Below are 16,898 nucleotides of genomic sequence, written 5' to 3' on the forward strand. Positions count from 1 at the left end.
AATAAAGAAACTGAGTCAAGGCTTTAAGTAAAGCTAGGTCTGATTCCTAAATCAATATTCTTTATTACCCTACTGTGTATTTGAAATAAGCTCCTTAAAAGGATGATGACTGAAGCTACAGTAATGGATTGGCATTTAACTGGTAAAGTTGGAAAATCCATTGACTTTTTCTCTGGATACCCCATGAAATGAACAGAAAGAGAAATTCTGTCCAAAATTAAGTGTAGAAGGCATGAAATACTTGGAAATCCTTCTACCATGACATATAAAGGAATTCTATGAAAATTATATGAAATAATATTTATCGATATAAAAATAGACCTAAATAATTGGAGAAACCATTGCAGTTAACTCATGCTAATATAATGACTACAACAACTACTGCTGCTGCTGTTGCTACCACTACTACTACTACTACTACTACTACTACTACTACTATAAAGACAGACTCAGACAAGCAAAAGACAGATAAAGAAATAGCTTTCTGATTTAAGTGAATACTTTTAGAAAACAAGCCGTAGGTAATAGACTAACACCCTCCTCTCCCCTCTCCTACTTTCCCCTTCCCTATCTTGTTGTATTCTCCCCTGTTACTTAACATGTAACTCTTTGCTATTCCATTCACAAAGGTTAGCCCTTTGGGTAATATATTTTGAACAGGATGGGGAAGTACTTTCCTTGGCATCAGTTAAACAAAGAAAATCCTTTACACCATCACTTGGGAATCACATTCATAGAAAAGAAAATGAAAACCAAAGTTTTGGAAGCATTATTATTCCTTTTTCCTACATGGATATCACCAGAGACATTTTATGTTATGCTTATTTGACTCCTGGTTCAACATTACTGTTGAAGTCCTTCTAGTAATTTTTCATATTGTATGTATTATAAACTGGAAAGAATGTCAGGAATTGAATGAAGCAATCAGACGGGTTAATGTTTGGTATATTAGTTCTCTAGAATAGCCCAGAAGGATCATTTGAAACTAAACCACCCACACATAAAATCCAAATGGCAAAGTTTGGAAGTTATTACTTCCCCCATCTCCACCAATTTTCCCTCCTATTAGAGCTCGAAGCCCTTCAGTATAGGTCTCTTCCTGTAGATTAATGACTGGCCTTGGGTAATGGCCCTTGGCTCTGCCTCAGGACATTGGCATCTCCTCAAAAATGATCTTGTCTATCCATCCTTATTACTTAAATGTGCTTCCTCTGTAAATAGGTTTTTATAGATCTTCCAGGAATAGTGACATTCTTCCTGGGCATGAGGGATGGGAGTGGTTTAGTAGCCAAGAAAGGAAGTTGGAACAATACAAGAAATTAAGTGAGCTTCATGTGCACCCTGCTGACTCCACTGCCATCACTGTCCATCATGCTCCTACCATCCCTCATGATGCACACAGAAGTTGGGAAAGAATTGTGATAGTCTAACATTTTTTGGATAGATGGGGAAAAGGACAAAAGAAGATGAAGTTAGATCTAAATTGCTTTTAAAGAAATCAAAAGGCTTGTGGGATATGCTGATGTCCTACTCAAAGTTTCTTTTGGGGCGTGAGGGATTTGGAGATCTAGAAAAAAATTTCAGCTAGCTTACTGCTAGAAAGCTAGATATGCCCCTTCTCTTGGAACCAGGCTTTGAAATGGGGGCAGTAGGTGAGAAAAGGGAGATGGGATGCTCATCAGGCTCACATCCTCTCATATGTAATTTCCTCATATTCCATTTCATATGTCATTTTTGAAGCTACATGAAGCAAGAGGTGGAACAGGAAAGGTAGTATATGGACTTAGGTTTCCATCTCTTGCAGAATATGACCTTTTCAGATATAAATATCACCTTACCTCTGAGAAAGCCAAGGTACTATGATTTGAGTGTCTGTGGATCAGAACAGCCTCTTGATGTGTTCTCCTTGACTCCAGATTCACTCCTATCCAATTAATTTACTTTCTTCTCAGCCCTCTCCCTCTCTCTGCTGCCTCCCTCTCTATCTCTCCTTCTCTCTCTCTCTTCCCCCCTCCCTCTCTCTCTGTCACACATACATACACACACACACACACACACACATACTCACAAACATATGTTCCCTATATCAGTGAAATGCCAGGTCTCATCTCCCACTCTATCTATTGATCTCTCCATCTACATACCTACCTAAAAATCTATCTATACTGAGTTTACGCTTCTGTGTATCTTTAGTTTCCTTCAATTGATAATATTCTCTGTGAGGAGAGCAGAGAGAGTTGTATACAGTGTTGAATGGGGAAGCTAAAGTTTCAAATCCTGCCTTAGCCTTTATTATTTACGTGTTTCATTCTGGGCAAAGATTTCTCTCTGTGGCACATTTTAGTTTCCTCTTGTAAAATAAGAATTTTGAAATTGATGGCCACCTCTTCATCCCCTTATCTCTAATTGTTGAGTTAAGAGAATGGTTTGCTTTTGTCTTTATATAGCCAGTGTCTAGCATAGTGCATGGTATATTATTGGTGCTTAATAAATGTTTGCTGAATGTCTGAACCAAGAAATGATTGAATGAATGAATGATATTGGTCATTTTGAGAATCAGGAGTAATATGTTTGGAACACAGCCCATGTCATCTGTGTCTTTGAAGTTCTTGGTCTTCTAGAACAGAGTCTTCAAGAGATGGCAGCAGTTTTTAAAAATCATTTTCCCTTCTTTTCTGAAGACTTCTTGGTCTATAAAAACAATGAGATCATCTACTACAGTTCATAAAACTCGCAGTATGCCCAACAGCCAGGAGAGAGCTCCTTCTGTTCACTACCTAACATTTAGAACTCCATCTGCGGCAGCAACTGGGTGTATCAAAGCTGCCTAGTCATAGGACCAAAACTATTTTTCTCCTCAAACATGGGCCTCCCGAAGACATGTTTAACTTGGGTTTGTTAAGCCATATCAAAGTCCATGCTGCCAGATCCAATCTACATAATGTAACTCCAACTAGAATGCCTGGGCTCATTTCCCTTGGGCAGAATTTATCTTTGCCAGTTGAACATGAATATTAAATATTGGTTGAAGCACAGAACTAATACTTTTTATTCAACATATGCTTTATATATGTTTTTTTTTCTTTCAGATTTTATTCTCTATCTGCATCATTTACTGGGGAATAAGAAGCGTGAGACAGCTTGCCTCAGGCCATTCAAAGCAGCTCTGAGATGGGATGTCTAGGACCTTCTGTATCTCCCAGAAGGAGGGTTACATTGAAGGGTTGACTGTTACCCAAGAACAGATGCCAAGGTTCTAATGCAAAGGAAGTAATTCTGTTATTAACTCTTGAAAATACCTTTTTCATGAAACTTCTTCCAATGGTCTTACTTTTTTGATTGTTCTCTCTTTTAATTAGAATCTGATGGAGCTTTTTACAAATCAAGTTCAAGTTCAATACTGTGTGAAAATCCTCTTTAAATGTCTCTGCTGTTGTCATTTAACAATTAGACCAGGAATGGGAGTACAACTCTACACTTCAACTTTAACATTTTCTTCTTGACAGCTTAATAATATATCCTAAACTTTTCCTTAAGAATTTACTGCAATACTGATTTTTTTGCACTTTCTATTCTTTTAACTTTTTTCAATTACATGTAGAAACAATTTTAAATAATTGTTTTGTAATCTTATGCAATGCAAAATCTCTTCCTCCCTCCTATTGTATTATGATTAAAATACTTAACAGAATCCATACATGTGTTATTACAGCAGGATTTACAGGCACATGATGAGACGTTTGGGAAGAGTCATGATTGACATGGAGATCAGAAAGTCATCAACTTGGAACTACCAGGGAGCTGAGAGTCTTCTAGTTAAACCCTTTCATTACTGGTCTAGTATCCGGTATGTAGTTGGCATCAAGTCAATACCCCCCGTATTTGCTTGCTTGATTTTGAAGATGGAGAAACTTCGACTCTGAGTTGAAGTGATTTGCCCAAGGTCACATACATAGTAAACAAGAGAGATAGGTCTGGAAACCAGACCCACTGATTCTGAAACCACTGGCTATCATTTCCCTATACCAAGCAGCCCAAGAGATATCAGGGCAACAAGGTAATATTGATAATAATTCTCAGCAGCAGCAGCAGCAGCAGCAGCATTTATGTAGATCTTTAAGCTTTACAAAGAGATATGTGCATATAGTTTTATTTATGTATTTTATCTGCTTATCTGAGAACAGCAAGTTCTACCCCAGACACATACTGTATAACCCTGTGAAAGTCACATTACCCTCACCCTTCCAGTCAACATCTGACTAAGACTTATCTTATATACCAAATTCTGATCTGTATCGGATAGGGGAAGACATTTTCACAGGAAAATTCTTCATATCAATGAAAATACAGGTCAGAGTCAAAAAGCAAAGTAACAAATAAACACATAGGCAAACAACTGAACAAATGAATGAATAAAAGAAGTAAACTGATAAATAGGTATATGATTGAATAAGTATTGGATTAAATGATCGAATGAATAAATGAATGGATAATTAAATAAACCAACAAACAAACAAGTAGGCAAAAAATAAATAAATATTGAAATAGATAATTTAGTAATTTTTGCAAATGAATATGGACAGTTTGTTGGCTTACCCACCAGGGATCCTCCTTGTCATCTCATGTTGTTGTAAATTATGAAAATAAAGTGAATTGTTACAATAGACATACTCCAAGTCTTTGTGTCTAGTATAACAATGAATGGATAGGAAGTGAGAGGGTACTGCTTAAGAGGCTAACTTACAGAAAGACAGACTTGGACTCTTTTCTTCTTTTCTCATATTTTATTTTTGTTTTTCTTTGTTTCTTTATAAAAGCAAGGAGCACAGGGGAGATGTCATAGTGGCAGAGAAAAAATAGGAACTGACATGAGCTCTCCCAAATTTCCCTCCAAATAACTTTCAAATAATGCCTCAAAACCACATGTGAAGTGGCAGAATCAACAAAAGGAAAGGGTGAAATAATTTTTTTAGCCCAAGATAACTTAGATGATTAGTAGAGAAAATCTGTCTTACTGGGTTTAAAGGGCCAGTGGTAGTTGCCAGCACTTTCAGTACACAGATAGTAATGGAGTAGGACCACTAATCAAAAGGATATTAGAAGGTACCATGTCCTATCACTGACTGTGGAATTCTGTTGAATTGTCCAGACATAGTACCAAGATGGTGTCCCACAGTGAGAGATAGCACCAGCACACTATAGTGTGTGACCACAGAGGAGTGAAAGCCCTGGTCATGGTTCTATGACAGGAGGGAATGCTTGTGGTCATTAACAGAAATACACTGTATAGGAGAACAATGACCACACCAAGCCTTAGGTCATACCACCTTGGAAAGTTGGAAAATTTAAAAATCCCCAAAAGTGGCTCTGAAAACAGCAAAACCAAAATCTAAACCTTGGGATAGTGCCCCCTCCAACCTAGGAGAAGAGCCCAATTTTAGCATAAAGTTAAAAGTCAAGAAATAGGCTGAGAACCTGATAATAGAAAGTTGCTATAATGACAGGGAATGTAAAAACTGAAATGTCAGAGAAAACAACAAAGTTAAAACAGTTATATCCAAAATCTCAAAGAAAAATGTGATTTGGTCTCAGGACCCAAAAGAATTGCTAAAATATTTCAAACAAGGTTTAAAAAAATACAAATGAGCAAGGTAAAGGACCTTTTGGGAAAAATAAAAGTGATGCAAGATAATAAGGATGAAAGGGAAAGGATGCCCAAAAGTTATTGAAGAAAATAATATTTTAAAAAACAGAATTGAACGAAAGAGACACAAAAATCAATTAAAAAGAGGAACATCTTAAAAAGCATAACTGAACAAATGGTAAAGGAGGTACACAAACTCACTAAAGAAAATATTTCTCCCCAAACTAGAATTGGACAAGTGGAACTAATGACTCCATGAGATATCAAAAACAATAAAACAAATGCCAATACATGAAAAAAATTAAATGTCTCATTGGAAAAAAACAAACAAACAAACAAATTGGAAAATAGATTTAGGAAAGGTAATTGAAGAGTTTTTGAACTACTTGAAAGCCTCAATCAGAAAAAGAGCTTAGATGTCATCTTTTTAAAGAAATTATCAAACTGTCTTGTTCTGTTAAAATGAGAGGTTAACCAAAGAGATAATAAGGAAAAAGACATGTACAAAAATATTTATAGTTGTGCTCTTTGTGGTGGCCAAAAATTGGAAAATAAGGGGATGCCCTTCAATTGGGGAATGGCTGAACAAATTGTGGTATATGTTGGTGATGGAATACTATTGTGCTAAAAGGAATAATAAAGTGGAGGAATTCCATGGAGACTGGAACAACCTCCAGGAAGTGATGCAGAGCGAGAGGAGTAGAACCAGGAGAACATTGTACACAGAGACTGATACACTGTGGTACAATCAAATGTAATAGACTTCTCCACTAGTAGCAATGCAATGACCCTGAACAACTTGCAGGAAACTACAAGGAAAACCACTATCCACATCCAGAGGAAACACAGCGGGAGTAAAAACACTGAAGAAAAACAACTGCTTGAATACATTGGTAGAGGGGATATGGTTGGGGATGTAGACTCTAAATGAACTCCTAGTGCAAACAACATGGAAATAGGTTCTGATTGAGGACACAAGTAATACCCAATGAAATTGCACATTGGCTGTGGAAAGGGTGGGTGGAAGGGAGGGAGGGAAACAATGTGATTATTGTAACCAAGAAATAATGTTCTAAATTGACTAAATAAACTAATTCAAATGGAAAAAAAGAAATCACAAGCTAATACTAAGCATCTACCATGTGCAAAGAAGGTGGAGTGCAATAAAATATTAAAATTTGCATAAAAAAATAAAACGAGAGGGTAAAATAGAAATGGAAAAACTCTACTAATCACCTCCTGAAAGAGATCCCAAAATGAAAGCTCCCAGGAATATTTGAGTCAAATTCTAGAACTCCTAGCTGAAAAGGAAAAAATCCAAGCAGCTAGAAAGAAACAATTCAAATATCTTAGAACTACCATCAAGATAAGATTAATATTTAACAGCTCTTACTTTGAAAGACTAGAGGGCTTAGAATGTCATATTCTAGATGTCAAAAGGGCAATGATTATAACTGAGAATAACCTACCAAGCTGAATGGCGTATAATTCTTGGGGGAAAGTTGGATTTTTTAATAAAATATAGACCTTTCAAGAATTCCTGATGTAAAGGCCAGAGCTGAATATCAAATTTGACTTTAAAATACAAGAGAGACATAAAAATTTAATAAAAAAACAGCAATCACAAGGGATTCAAAAAAGTTAAACTGTTTATATTCCTATCTGGGAAGATGATAGTTAAAACTCCTAAGAACTTTGTCATTATTAAAGCAGTCAGGAGTATAGATAGCATGCATGTTAGTTAACTATGATTGGATAATATTTTTTAAATGGGTGAAGAATATATGGGATGTATTTGAAGAAGGGAGTTGGAAAAGGTAGAATGAGGTAAATTACTTCACATAAAAGATGCCAAAGAACTTTTAAGAAGAAAGGAAGATGTGGGGTGATGGGCAATGATTTTACTTACTTTTTTGCAGAATTAGTTCAAAGAGAGAATAACATTACACACTCAATTGGACATAAAAAAATCTAGATTATTCTTTGCAGAATTAGTTCAAAGAGAGAATAACATTACACACTCAATTGGACATAAAAAAATTTAGATTATTCTATGTGGAAGAGGGGAGGGGGATAAGATGACAGTAGGACTGATAGAAGTGAGATTGGATAGGAGGAGATGATGGACAGAAGGAAAAACTGTTCTTTGAGGGACAGGTGAAGGGACATAAAGAGAAAGAGGGAGAACTAGGATGGAGAGAATCACATAATTAGTATTCATGACTGTGAAAAAATATAGCAAGTTTCTCTGATAATGATTTTATTTCTCAAATATGTAGAGAACTCAGCCAAACATGTAAAAAATACAATTAATTCTCCAATTCAGAAATGATCAAATGATATTAACAGGCAGTTTTCAGATAAAGAAATCAAAGTTGTCAATAGTGATATAAAAATGCTCTAACCACTTTTGAATAAAGAAATGTCAATTAAAACAACTCTGGGGTACCACCTCTCACGTATGAGATTGGTTAACATAACAGGAAAGGAAAATTGAAAATGTTGGAGAGGAAGTAGATAAATTGAGACCCTAAAGTACTGTTGTGGAGTTTGGGAACTGATCCAATTGTTCTGGAGAGAGATTTGGATCTATGCCAAAAAGAGCTTAAGACTGTGAATACCTTTTAGCCCATCAATACAATAACTATGTCCATACTCCAAAAATATTTTTAAAGGATAAAGTAGAGTATATGTACGCAAATATTTATAGCAGGTCTTTTGTGGGGGGCAGAAGATTAGAAAGCAAAGGGATCTCTATCATTCAGACAATGGTTGAACAACTTATGAAATATGATTGCAATGGAATACTATCATGCCCTGAGAAACAGGCAAGATGCTTCTGAAAACCCGGAAAGACATAGGAACTGATACAAAATGAAGTGACCAGATTCAGAATAGTGTACATACTCACAGCAATATTCTGTGATGAATAATAGTGAATGATTTTAGCTATTCTTAAAAATACAGACATTCAAGATAATTCTGAAAACCTTTGATGAAAAATATTATCCAACCAGAAAAAAGAACTGATGGAGTCTGAATGGAGATTGAAGCATATTTTTAGAACTTTCTTTATTTTTCTTCTTTTTCTTTTAATAGTCTCTGTTTCCTTCCACAATATGACTAATGGGGAAATATGTTTTCCATGACTGGATGTGTATAACCTATATCAAATTGCTTGCCTGAGTGAGGAAGACAGTGAAGGAGAAAGATAATTTGAGACTCAATATTTTAGAAAAAATATTTAAATTGTTTTACATGCAAATGTAAAAATACAAAATATTAAAGAACGAGGACCATTTGATGTACCTTAAAATATAGCCCAAGTGATGCCCTTTGATTGAGAGTAGATTTTCTCTATTTATATCTCATGGCAAAAACAGAGCAAGTCTCTGCTCCTATAGCCTGAACTTTTGGCCCATGCACATCTCTGTAACTGAAGTCAGAAATTTAAAAAAATGAAAAAGAAAAAGAATGGAACTGGGAAGGAGTTAGACTGCAGGTGTCTCTTTGGAGCACACACCATCTCCAGAACTGGAAAGCATTTATTTTCCAAACTGGAACAGAAGCAACAGATTAAATGTTGCATTTCTGGAAAAATTAACAGACTTTCTCAAGTGTCAGAAGTGTGGGTCATTGGGTTTGGTTTTTCATTTATCTTTTCATAGTTCTTAATTTAATACAGAACTAGAGAGAGCATTTATAGACATAAATGCATACTGGGCTCTGCTTTTGTCCTTTAGCAGCATTCTCTGGACTTTCCATGCCAGGATGTGAAAGCATGGCATAGAATTATCAAGGGTGCCCATGCTCTCCAGTGTGAAAATTCTCAAAAGCCCCAAGCCAGATTTTCCATTCTTTGTATCCCCAAGTTACAACACCCAGAGGGAGGTAAAGAAAATACCCTTTTCAGAAAAATTAAAGACATTTTTAGTCCTCCAGGGAAATGACTCTGAAGATTTAGGCAGCTTACCTGGGGGGAATTCTATCTCTTAATCTGTAAAGGTCCTCACAGAGTGCCTTGCCCATAATCTCATTCTATCAACTAGAAAACTCTAGAATGGAAGCAGGTAGATTTATCCAAATTCACATAATTAGTGTCTAACGTAGAATTTGAGTTCAGGTTTTCTGATCCCTGAATTGATGTTATCTGTGATATATTATCTTCTGCTGTGAATCCAAGATCCAAAATCTAGACATTGTTCTCCTGAAGCATTTTGACCAGGGTAGGTTATGAATGCTTCAAGAACTGGCATTGGGTTTACCAACAAGAAAAGTAGAAGCTTTTATATAGAATGTATAGGTTTGTGATGAAGTTCAGTGTTGCCTAGGTTCATTCTTAACTTTCAAATCTGTTCTCTGTATATGATGAAATAAAACACCCTCCATGCTGCCTTCATCCTCCCTTCCCTCTCCATCTCTCCAGGGAAACGGGGATCTGGAATATTTTTCTTTAAGACAAGTGTGGAACTATACTTTTAAGGTTCCTGGCAATGGATTCACAGATATTCTAGCAGGAAAAGAAGGATGGAATCCAGACAGGTAGCGTGCCCAAAGCAGTGCCTTTGAGCCAGGGCACAGAACTCTGAACCTTCTATCTGCTAATTTTCCAATTTAGCTTTTCTTTGGAAAATGCTAATGCATGATGACATATCATATAACTTTTTTTGCATGAGAAATTGAACTTGAATAATTGTGTGTAATTTATGCTCAGTCATGACTGGAAGAAATTTGATCCCATCTCCCCAAGGGCCAAGTGCTAATCACAAGGCCAAGCAATTATCGAGAGCTGTTCGGGGAAAGATTCCATAAGACTTTGCAAATAATTAAAAACTAGCCTAATTTTGCTTACTTATAGCTAGCAGGAGACAGACAGACAGACAGTCAGAGACAGAGACGGGGAGAGACAGAGACAGAGAGAGAGAGACAGAGAGACAGAGACAGAGACAGAGACAGGCAGACAGACATCCAGACAGACAGAGAGAAGGAGAGACAGACAGACAGACAGAGAGAATGGGAGCAATAGGCCAAATCTTTAAGGTAGTATGGGCCAAAGCAGAGGCAACAGAAAAGACACTGTACAGAGACAGAAAGATTGGAAATAGTTTTCAATTCATGAAAGACGCCTGGACCTATGGAGTGGGGAAGGAACTAAGAAGCAAATCTTTGCCATGGGCCCAAGAGAAATGTTTTCCAGGCTTTCTCTATGGTTCATTGGCATGAGCTGGACCCAAGTTTATCGGTAAGTTTTTCTTTAGTAAAGTTCTCTCTTTCTCTGTTTCCTGCCTAAGGAATGACTCTTTTACTCTTGTATTTTTCCATTTGGTTCAAGTTTGAGATGGGAGCTCTTGGAAGAAAGAGAGAAATGTGTATATAGAAAGAACCCTGGAAAAGGAGTCAGGAGAGATTAGATCAAGTCCTACTGCTAACACCAGAACTAGGCACAAGAGGAGCAGCTAGATATGAAGTGCCTGTTGTTTGCTAGGTGCTACGAAGTAGTTGATAGAGGGTCAGACTTGGGTTCAGGGAGACATGAGTTCAATCTCTGGTTCAGATAGCTGCATCAGCTGTGTGAACCTTTGTAAGTCACTTTCTCTGTTTCCATGTCCATAATAGAGCTAATCCTCGTGCCTCCCTCCCAGGACTGATGGTGAAGATAAACTGAGACGAGAGACATAAAGTCCTTTCCAAACCTCATAGATCTATAGAGCTGATAGGGATTGCTCTTGTGACTTTTAGAGTCCTTATTACGGTGGTGTTGTGGTTGATGGTGTTATTTTTGTAATCACAGAAAACTGAGCTTCTTTGATCTTCCATCTATTAATGGGAGATAATATTATAAAAGCTACCACTTCTATAGAATGTAAGTTCCTAGAAGGATAGTATTACTTTTGGTCCTATAGCCCCAGGGTCTAATGGGGGGGGGGAGAAAGAGACAGACAGAAATACAGATGGACAAAGAGACAGAGGGAGAGACACAGAAACCAAGACACAGAGCCAGAGAGCCTTATTAGTCATTTACTATAGGCCAGGGTCTCACGGTGGTATAGTATCTTGACAGACTTTATATAAAATGAATGAAATTACGAGATTACTCAAAGCACATTTCTCCACAGAATCACTAGCCATTTTTAGCATATTTGAATATTACGAATAGAATCCAAATCCTAACAAATCATTGGTTCATATTTGGCCAATGTGCACCATTGGTGATGTGTTCATGGAGTTACCTTATGTGTGGATTTCACCAGGATATTCCCCAATTTGCTTATTGACAGAATCATTTTGACACTTAAAAGATAATTTTTGACATTACATGATAGCATAAGACTTGGCTAGCCATGCCATTGCTTCAGGCCGGGGAAATTAAAGAGAACTTTCTACTGTATACACTATTCCGATATGGGCAGATTCTTGCTATCGGAGTCCACCACATTCAGGAAATGTACATTCATTTATGCCTACGTATTAGTTCAAACACACCAGCCCCTGTTTAGCTCGCAATCTGAAAAATATAAGGTGCAGAAAGCAAAGGGCCACATGTAGCAAGTGGAAGATTCAAAAAGGCTTCCTTATCCCTTGTTTATTTATTTGCTCTTGAGTCAAAAAATGGCAGCAGTTGAGAGTCAAAATATCTGTAAACTGTAGATGAAGTTTTAATTCAGTCAGAATAAAGATATTTCAGGCTTTACAACTTGTTTGATGGGAAAACAATGAAGGGTCCTCTGAGTAGATGCACTGAAGTACAGTTGAAGATGATTTCTTTTTGTCCATTGAAATCTCTCTCTCTCTCTTTTTCTCTTTCTCTCTTCCCCCTACCTCTCTCCCTTTTTCTCTCTGTCTCTCTGTGTGTCTCTCTCTGTCTCTCTCTTTCTCTCTGTTGCTGTCTCCCTCTCTCTCTCTCTCTCTCTCTCTCTCTCTCTCCCTCTCTCTCTCTCTCTCTCTCTCTCTCTCTCTCCCTCCCTTCCTCTCTCTCTCTCTTTCTTTCTCTCTCTCCTCTCTTTCAAGGACACAGACCACATCTAAACCAATTAAGTGTAACTCTTCCTCACTTTCCCTCACAACTGTTCCACAAATGGAGCATGCTGTGAGCAGGGAGAAGGGGCATTTCTCTAGTTCTCTTCCTACTGTATGATTAGCAGTGGATATCATAGACTGCCCCCCATCTACGCTCTACTCTTAATTTGTGACCTGTCCATTCCTAGTTCTAGATATAGGATATTCGTACTACATAATAGAACCACCACAACGTCTTGGAATGGGTGGTACTTAGTCCTAACCTGGGCAGAACATTGCTTTGGAGCACTCTAGGAAGAAATGGCTTCACGAAAGAGAGAACAAGTAAATTTAGACCTGTCTTAGCTACTTGTCTGTTTATTGTTCCAAAAAATCTAGATAAGTGACATGTTTATTGAGCTAGACTAAAGAGGGTCCCTCTTTGGGGGGAAATAGAATTTAATGCTGAATGTTTTTTTTTTAATATCTCTTCAGTTAAAGTAGTAGAAAGACAGGTTGGGCTAGGAGTCAAAAGACTTGGATTTTGCTCCTAGTTTGCAGTTTTATCTGACCCTGGACAAGTTCCTTCTTTTTTCCAGGACCTCAGTTCGAACATCTAGGACCCCATCTTTAAAATGAAGGAGTAGAACTGTATAATCTCACAGGATTCTTCCCCTAAATTAGACAATTCTAGGTTGTGGATTTTTAAAAATTCTAGTGATAGCATAGACTTGAAGAGAGAAAAAGCTCCTGTTACAGTCATGACAATCACATTTTTTCTTCATCCACATAAAAATCTCAGCAATATTTGCGGTTACTTTTCAGAGTGGCCACCATCTTTTTTTCTCTTGGCTCTCTATTCCTCCCTTCATCTGGTACAGTTAAGAAATCTTCCACAAAGTTTTACTCATTCCCCCTCTCTTTGCTTCACAGCCACATTGGGTTACCTTCCTTCTTACTGTCTGAAAGGTAATGGGAATTCAGGGGCATCCAAGTGCAAATTTGCTTTATAATAAAAAAGCTTCTCCCATTCCTCCCCACCCCCCATAAGTAGCACTTAAGAGACATGAGTAGGTGGACTTAAAAGTCACAGGAAATTCAGCTCATTTTACATCCCTGGGCATGAAGAACATTGTGGGGGTGGGGGCTGGGAAGAGGAAATTGCTTTACTATAAGGCTCAGGAAGAGTTTCAAGTTTTCCCAATTGTCTCATCAAGTGGAGATCGTAAACAACTTTTATTTTTCAGGAGCTGGGCAAAGATCCCTCCTCACAAAAGTTGCTCCACCAACTTGAATGATGCAGAAAACTGACTTTCCCCATTATTGGCGCTGCTATTTCATTCCACATGGGGCCATGAACATTAACAAACCATCATTGGCATCTTTGGGCACCACTGTTTATTCATGCCATGGTCCCCATTAGACATCAGATGGAATAATTTGGCAAGGAAAGAGCTGGGAAAGTGCTTTGAATGTGGCTCCTAAAGATAATGTGGAGAATTAATGTGGAATTATCTGGTTCAAATTCAGCCAATGGTGGCAAAAGTCAAAGAGCTGAGATCCTAACCTTGGAAGGTCCTAGAAGGGATCTCCATTTCCCAAATGTCCCTGGAAATAGAAAACCTCCCCAACTCTTGGACTCTTGGACCCATATCCACAGTATAGATGAGGTGCTGCCCTTTCGTCATCTGCAGGAGGGCTTCACCCTTCTCATTATCCAGTGAATCAAGAAATTCCCAAAGAGTTTATAACATTGTGTCCTGGAGAGACAGAAGCTCCAGGAGGAAAGACCTAAAAGGACAGAGAAAGGACCCTGTCTCCAACTGAAGCAAACCCTGAGTAGCCTAAGCAATCCAAATCAAACCAATATTGAGCCATCTATATGTGAGGCACTGAGGGTATAAAACAGAAATAAAAATACTCCCCCTCCCTCCCCAGGGAGCTTCAATTCTATGATATGCTCTCAGAAAATCCAAAATGCCCAATGAAATTTCATAAGCGTTCATTGAGTACATCTTCTAAGCCAGACACTACTAGAAGAAAAAGAAATCCAAGGACGAAAATCCAGCTGCTGCTGTCTTGAAGGTTCTAGTCTAGCATAGCATTGGAGGTGGAAGACGGGGTTAAGATTCTGCCTCAAACACTTATTGTCTGTATAACTATGATCAAGCACTCAACATCTATCTTACTGCCACCTCTTTATGCCAAAGGGGTCAGTCAGGCTCTATAGTCTCTGAGGTTCCTTCCAGCTTGAAATCTGGGATCCTTTGGTACTCCGAGGTATTGGGTGGGGAACAGCATTGATGTGAATAAATAGCTGCATCCTGTATACAAAATAAATAAAGAGAATACAAGCACACACACATAGATTACATATGGAGGTTTCTAAAATGAAGTGACTGCTGGAAGGCTTATATTTGTTCTATTTGAGGCCAGGAACAATGTGGGGGATGATGCCAAGGGGCCAATTGAGGCTAGATGTGGAGGAAATAAACCTGCCTGCAAGGAGAGCTATTCCAAAGTGAACCAGGCTGCTTTGTGGGCTGATAAGGTCACCCTCATTAGAGGCTGGATGACTACCTGTTGTCAGGACCGACCGTTATCAGGGAGTTTCCTTTGGGATATGGGCTTAATGAGATGGCCACCAAGATCCCTTCTGCCTCTTGTTTTCCGTAATGCAGAGCTATCGGCAGAAGTCTTTGGGGTGATGTAGAAAGAGAGGGCCTTTGTCCCCCATTTTTGTGTTTCTTATGAAATGGCCTGGATGACCAGTTCTCAATGCTTAATGGATCGTGTCATGGGAAAGGTGAGAGCTCTGGCCTGGAACATTTGGCCTCTCCAGATTTAAAGCTTTTGAAAAAGACAAAAGGAAAGTTTTGAAATTTCCATCCTTGTTCTTTTTCTCTTTTCCCATATGAGGGAAGCCTGGAAGTGCACAGAGACTTGAGGGAATGTTTCCATTGTGTGGGAGAAACATCTGCTGAGAGTGCAGCAGACCACCAGAGGCGCAGGGAAAAAGGAGCCAGGGGAGGGTGGAGGAGGTGGACAACAACAGGGAAGTAGGGAGGAAGTCAGGACTCGCTACCCCACTGCCTAGCTCTAGTCTTCACTTGAAATGAAGGACGTTGAAAGCAAGAGCATGACATATGGAAAGTCATCACGAGGATGCCCAGAGAGCTGTGCTGAGGTGTTCCAGTTCATATCCAGTCCTCAGCTTTCTGATAAATCTAAAATAACAAACTTTTCTTAACTGTCTCCCATGTACAAGCCACTGTGCGGTACTGGAATCCAAAAATAAAAGAAAAAGCCAGTAAGCAAGCAAACAAACAAATAGCCCCTGCCCTCAAAGAGCTTCCATTTCCTTGCACTAGTGAGGGAATGTGAAGGATCTGGAGTCATTGCCACCATTATGGTTCTGCCCTATGTGAGAGGAAAATTAATGCTGAATTGTAATAATTTCTAGATGAAATTTTTCTTAAACCTCAGGGTTTCAAGGTCAGCCAGCTTCCAATCTAAAGTAATCTATTCCCAGACCTCAAGGCATTGGCTTTTGTTAGAGACAGGGGAAAGACTTGCTTCTTATTTATTTTTAAACAAGAACTGGTTCAGGTAAGGGAAGGAATCAAGCTCCACCTATTGAGTGGAACAGCCATGTCGAACTCACTTAAAATCCCATCATCCAGCCATATGGCAGAATGTGCTGGCATCTTCCATCAAAGACATGCTCCTCTCGTAATGAGGTAATTAGGGGAGAGTTGAGGTCTCGAAGTCCACCTCCTCCATGGTTATTTACCAGTAAGAAATGTCTTGGGATGTCTAGGAAAGGGACCGAGTGGTGAGCTCACAGGTGCTATACAGAGACTGAGTCTGAGCAGTAAAGTCTTTTATTTGTGAGAAGGGGGCATGGTGGAGACAGACAAATGGGCAGATTGAGATATATTGACTGACCAATTACTAAATTTATTTAAAATGAAGAAATATTATCTCTTGAGAATTTCAGTCATCATGGGTTGAGGATGATGGCTTTCTGTGCATGGAAGTCATGGCTTTCTTGACTACCTGGCCTTAGGTGAAAAAATGGCAGCACAGGAACGTGTATCACAGATGGTCCTTGCAAAGCACACTGGATCCAAAGGTACGTGGCAAAGGCTGATTTATTATGAGAAAGATCTGGCTATTTCCTACTAAAGACATTTTTGCTAGAGCTTAGAATTCAGAAAGACAAGTCCTAATGAGCTTTCCATCAAATTTGAGTAAG

At 38.4% G+C, this 16,898-nt stretch overlaps 1 protein-coding gene across 1 annotated transcript in view; it reads left to right on the forward strand.

Annotated features, from left to right (window-relative positions):
* The window catches only part of AGMO (alkylglycerol monooxygenase), a 381,369-nt gene extending 376,707 nt beyond the window's left edge, over positions 1-4,662 (forward strand). Inside the window, exon 13 of the mRNA XM_007505432.2 lies at positions 3,090-4,662. Within this exon, the coding sequence (XP_007505494.1) occupies positions 3,090-3,170 (81 nt within the window). The 3' untranslated portion in view covers positions 3,171-4,662. The remainder of the gene's footprint in view (positions 1-3,089) is intronic.
* Positions 4,663-16,898: the final 12,236 nt, after the last annotated feature.

The sequence above is a fragment of the Monodelphis domestica genome, chromosome 5 (genome assembly GCF_027887165.1).
Source record: "Monodelphis domestica isolate mMonDom1 chromosome 5, mMonDom1.pri, whole genome shotgun sequence".
NCBI classification, from domain to species: Eukaryota; Metazoa; Chordata; class Mammalia; order Didelphimorphia; family Didelphidae; genus Monodelphis; species Monodelphis domestica.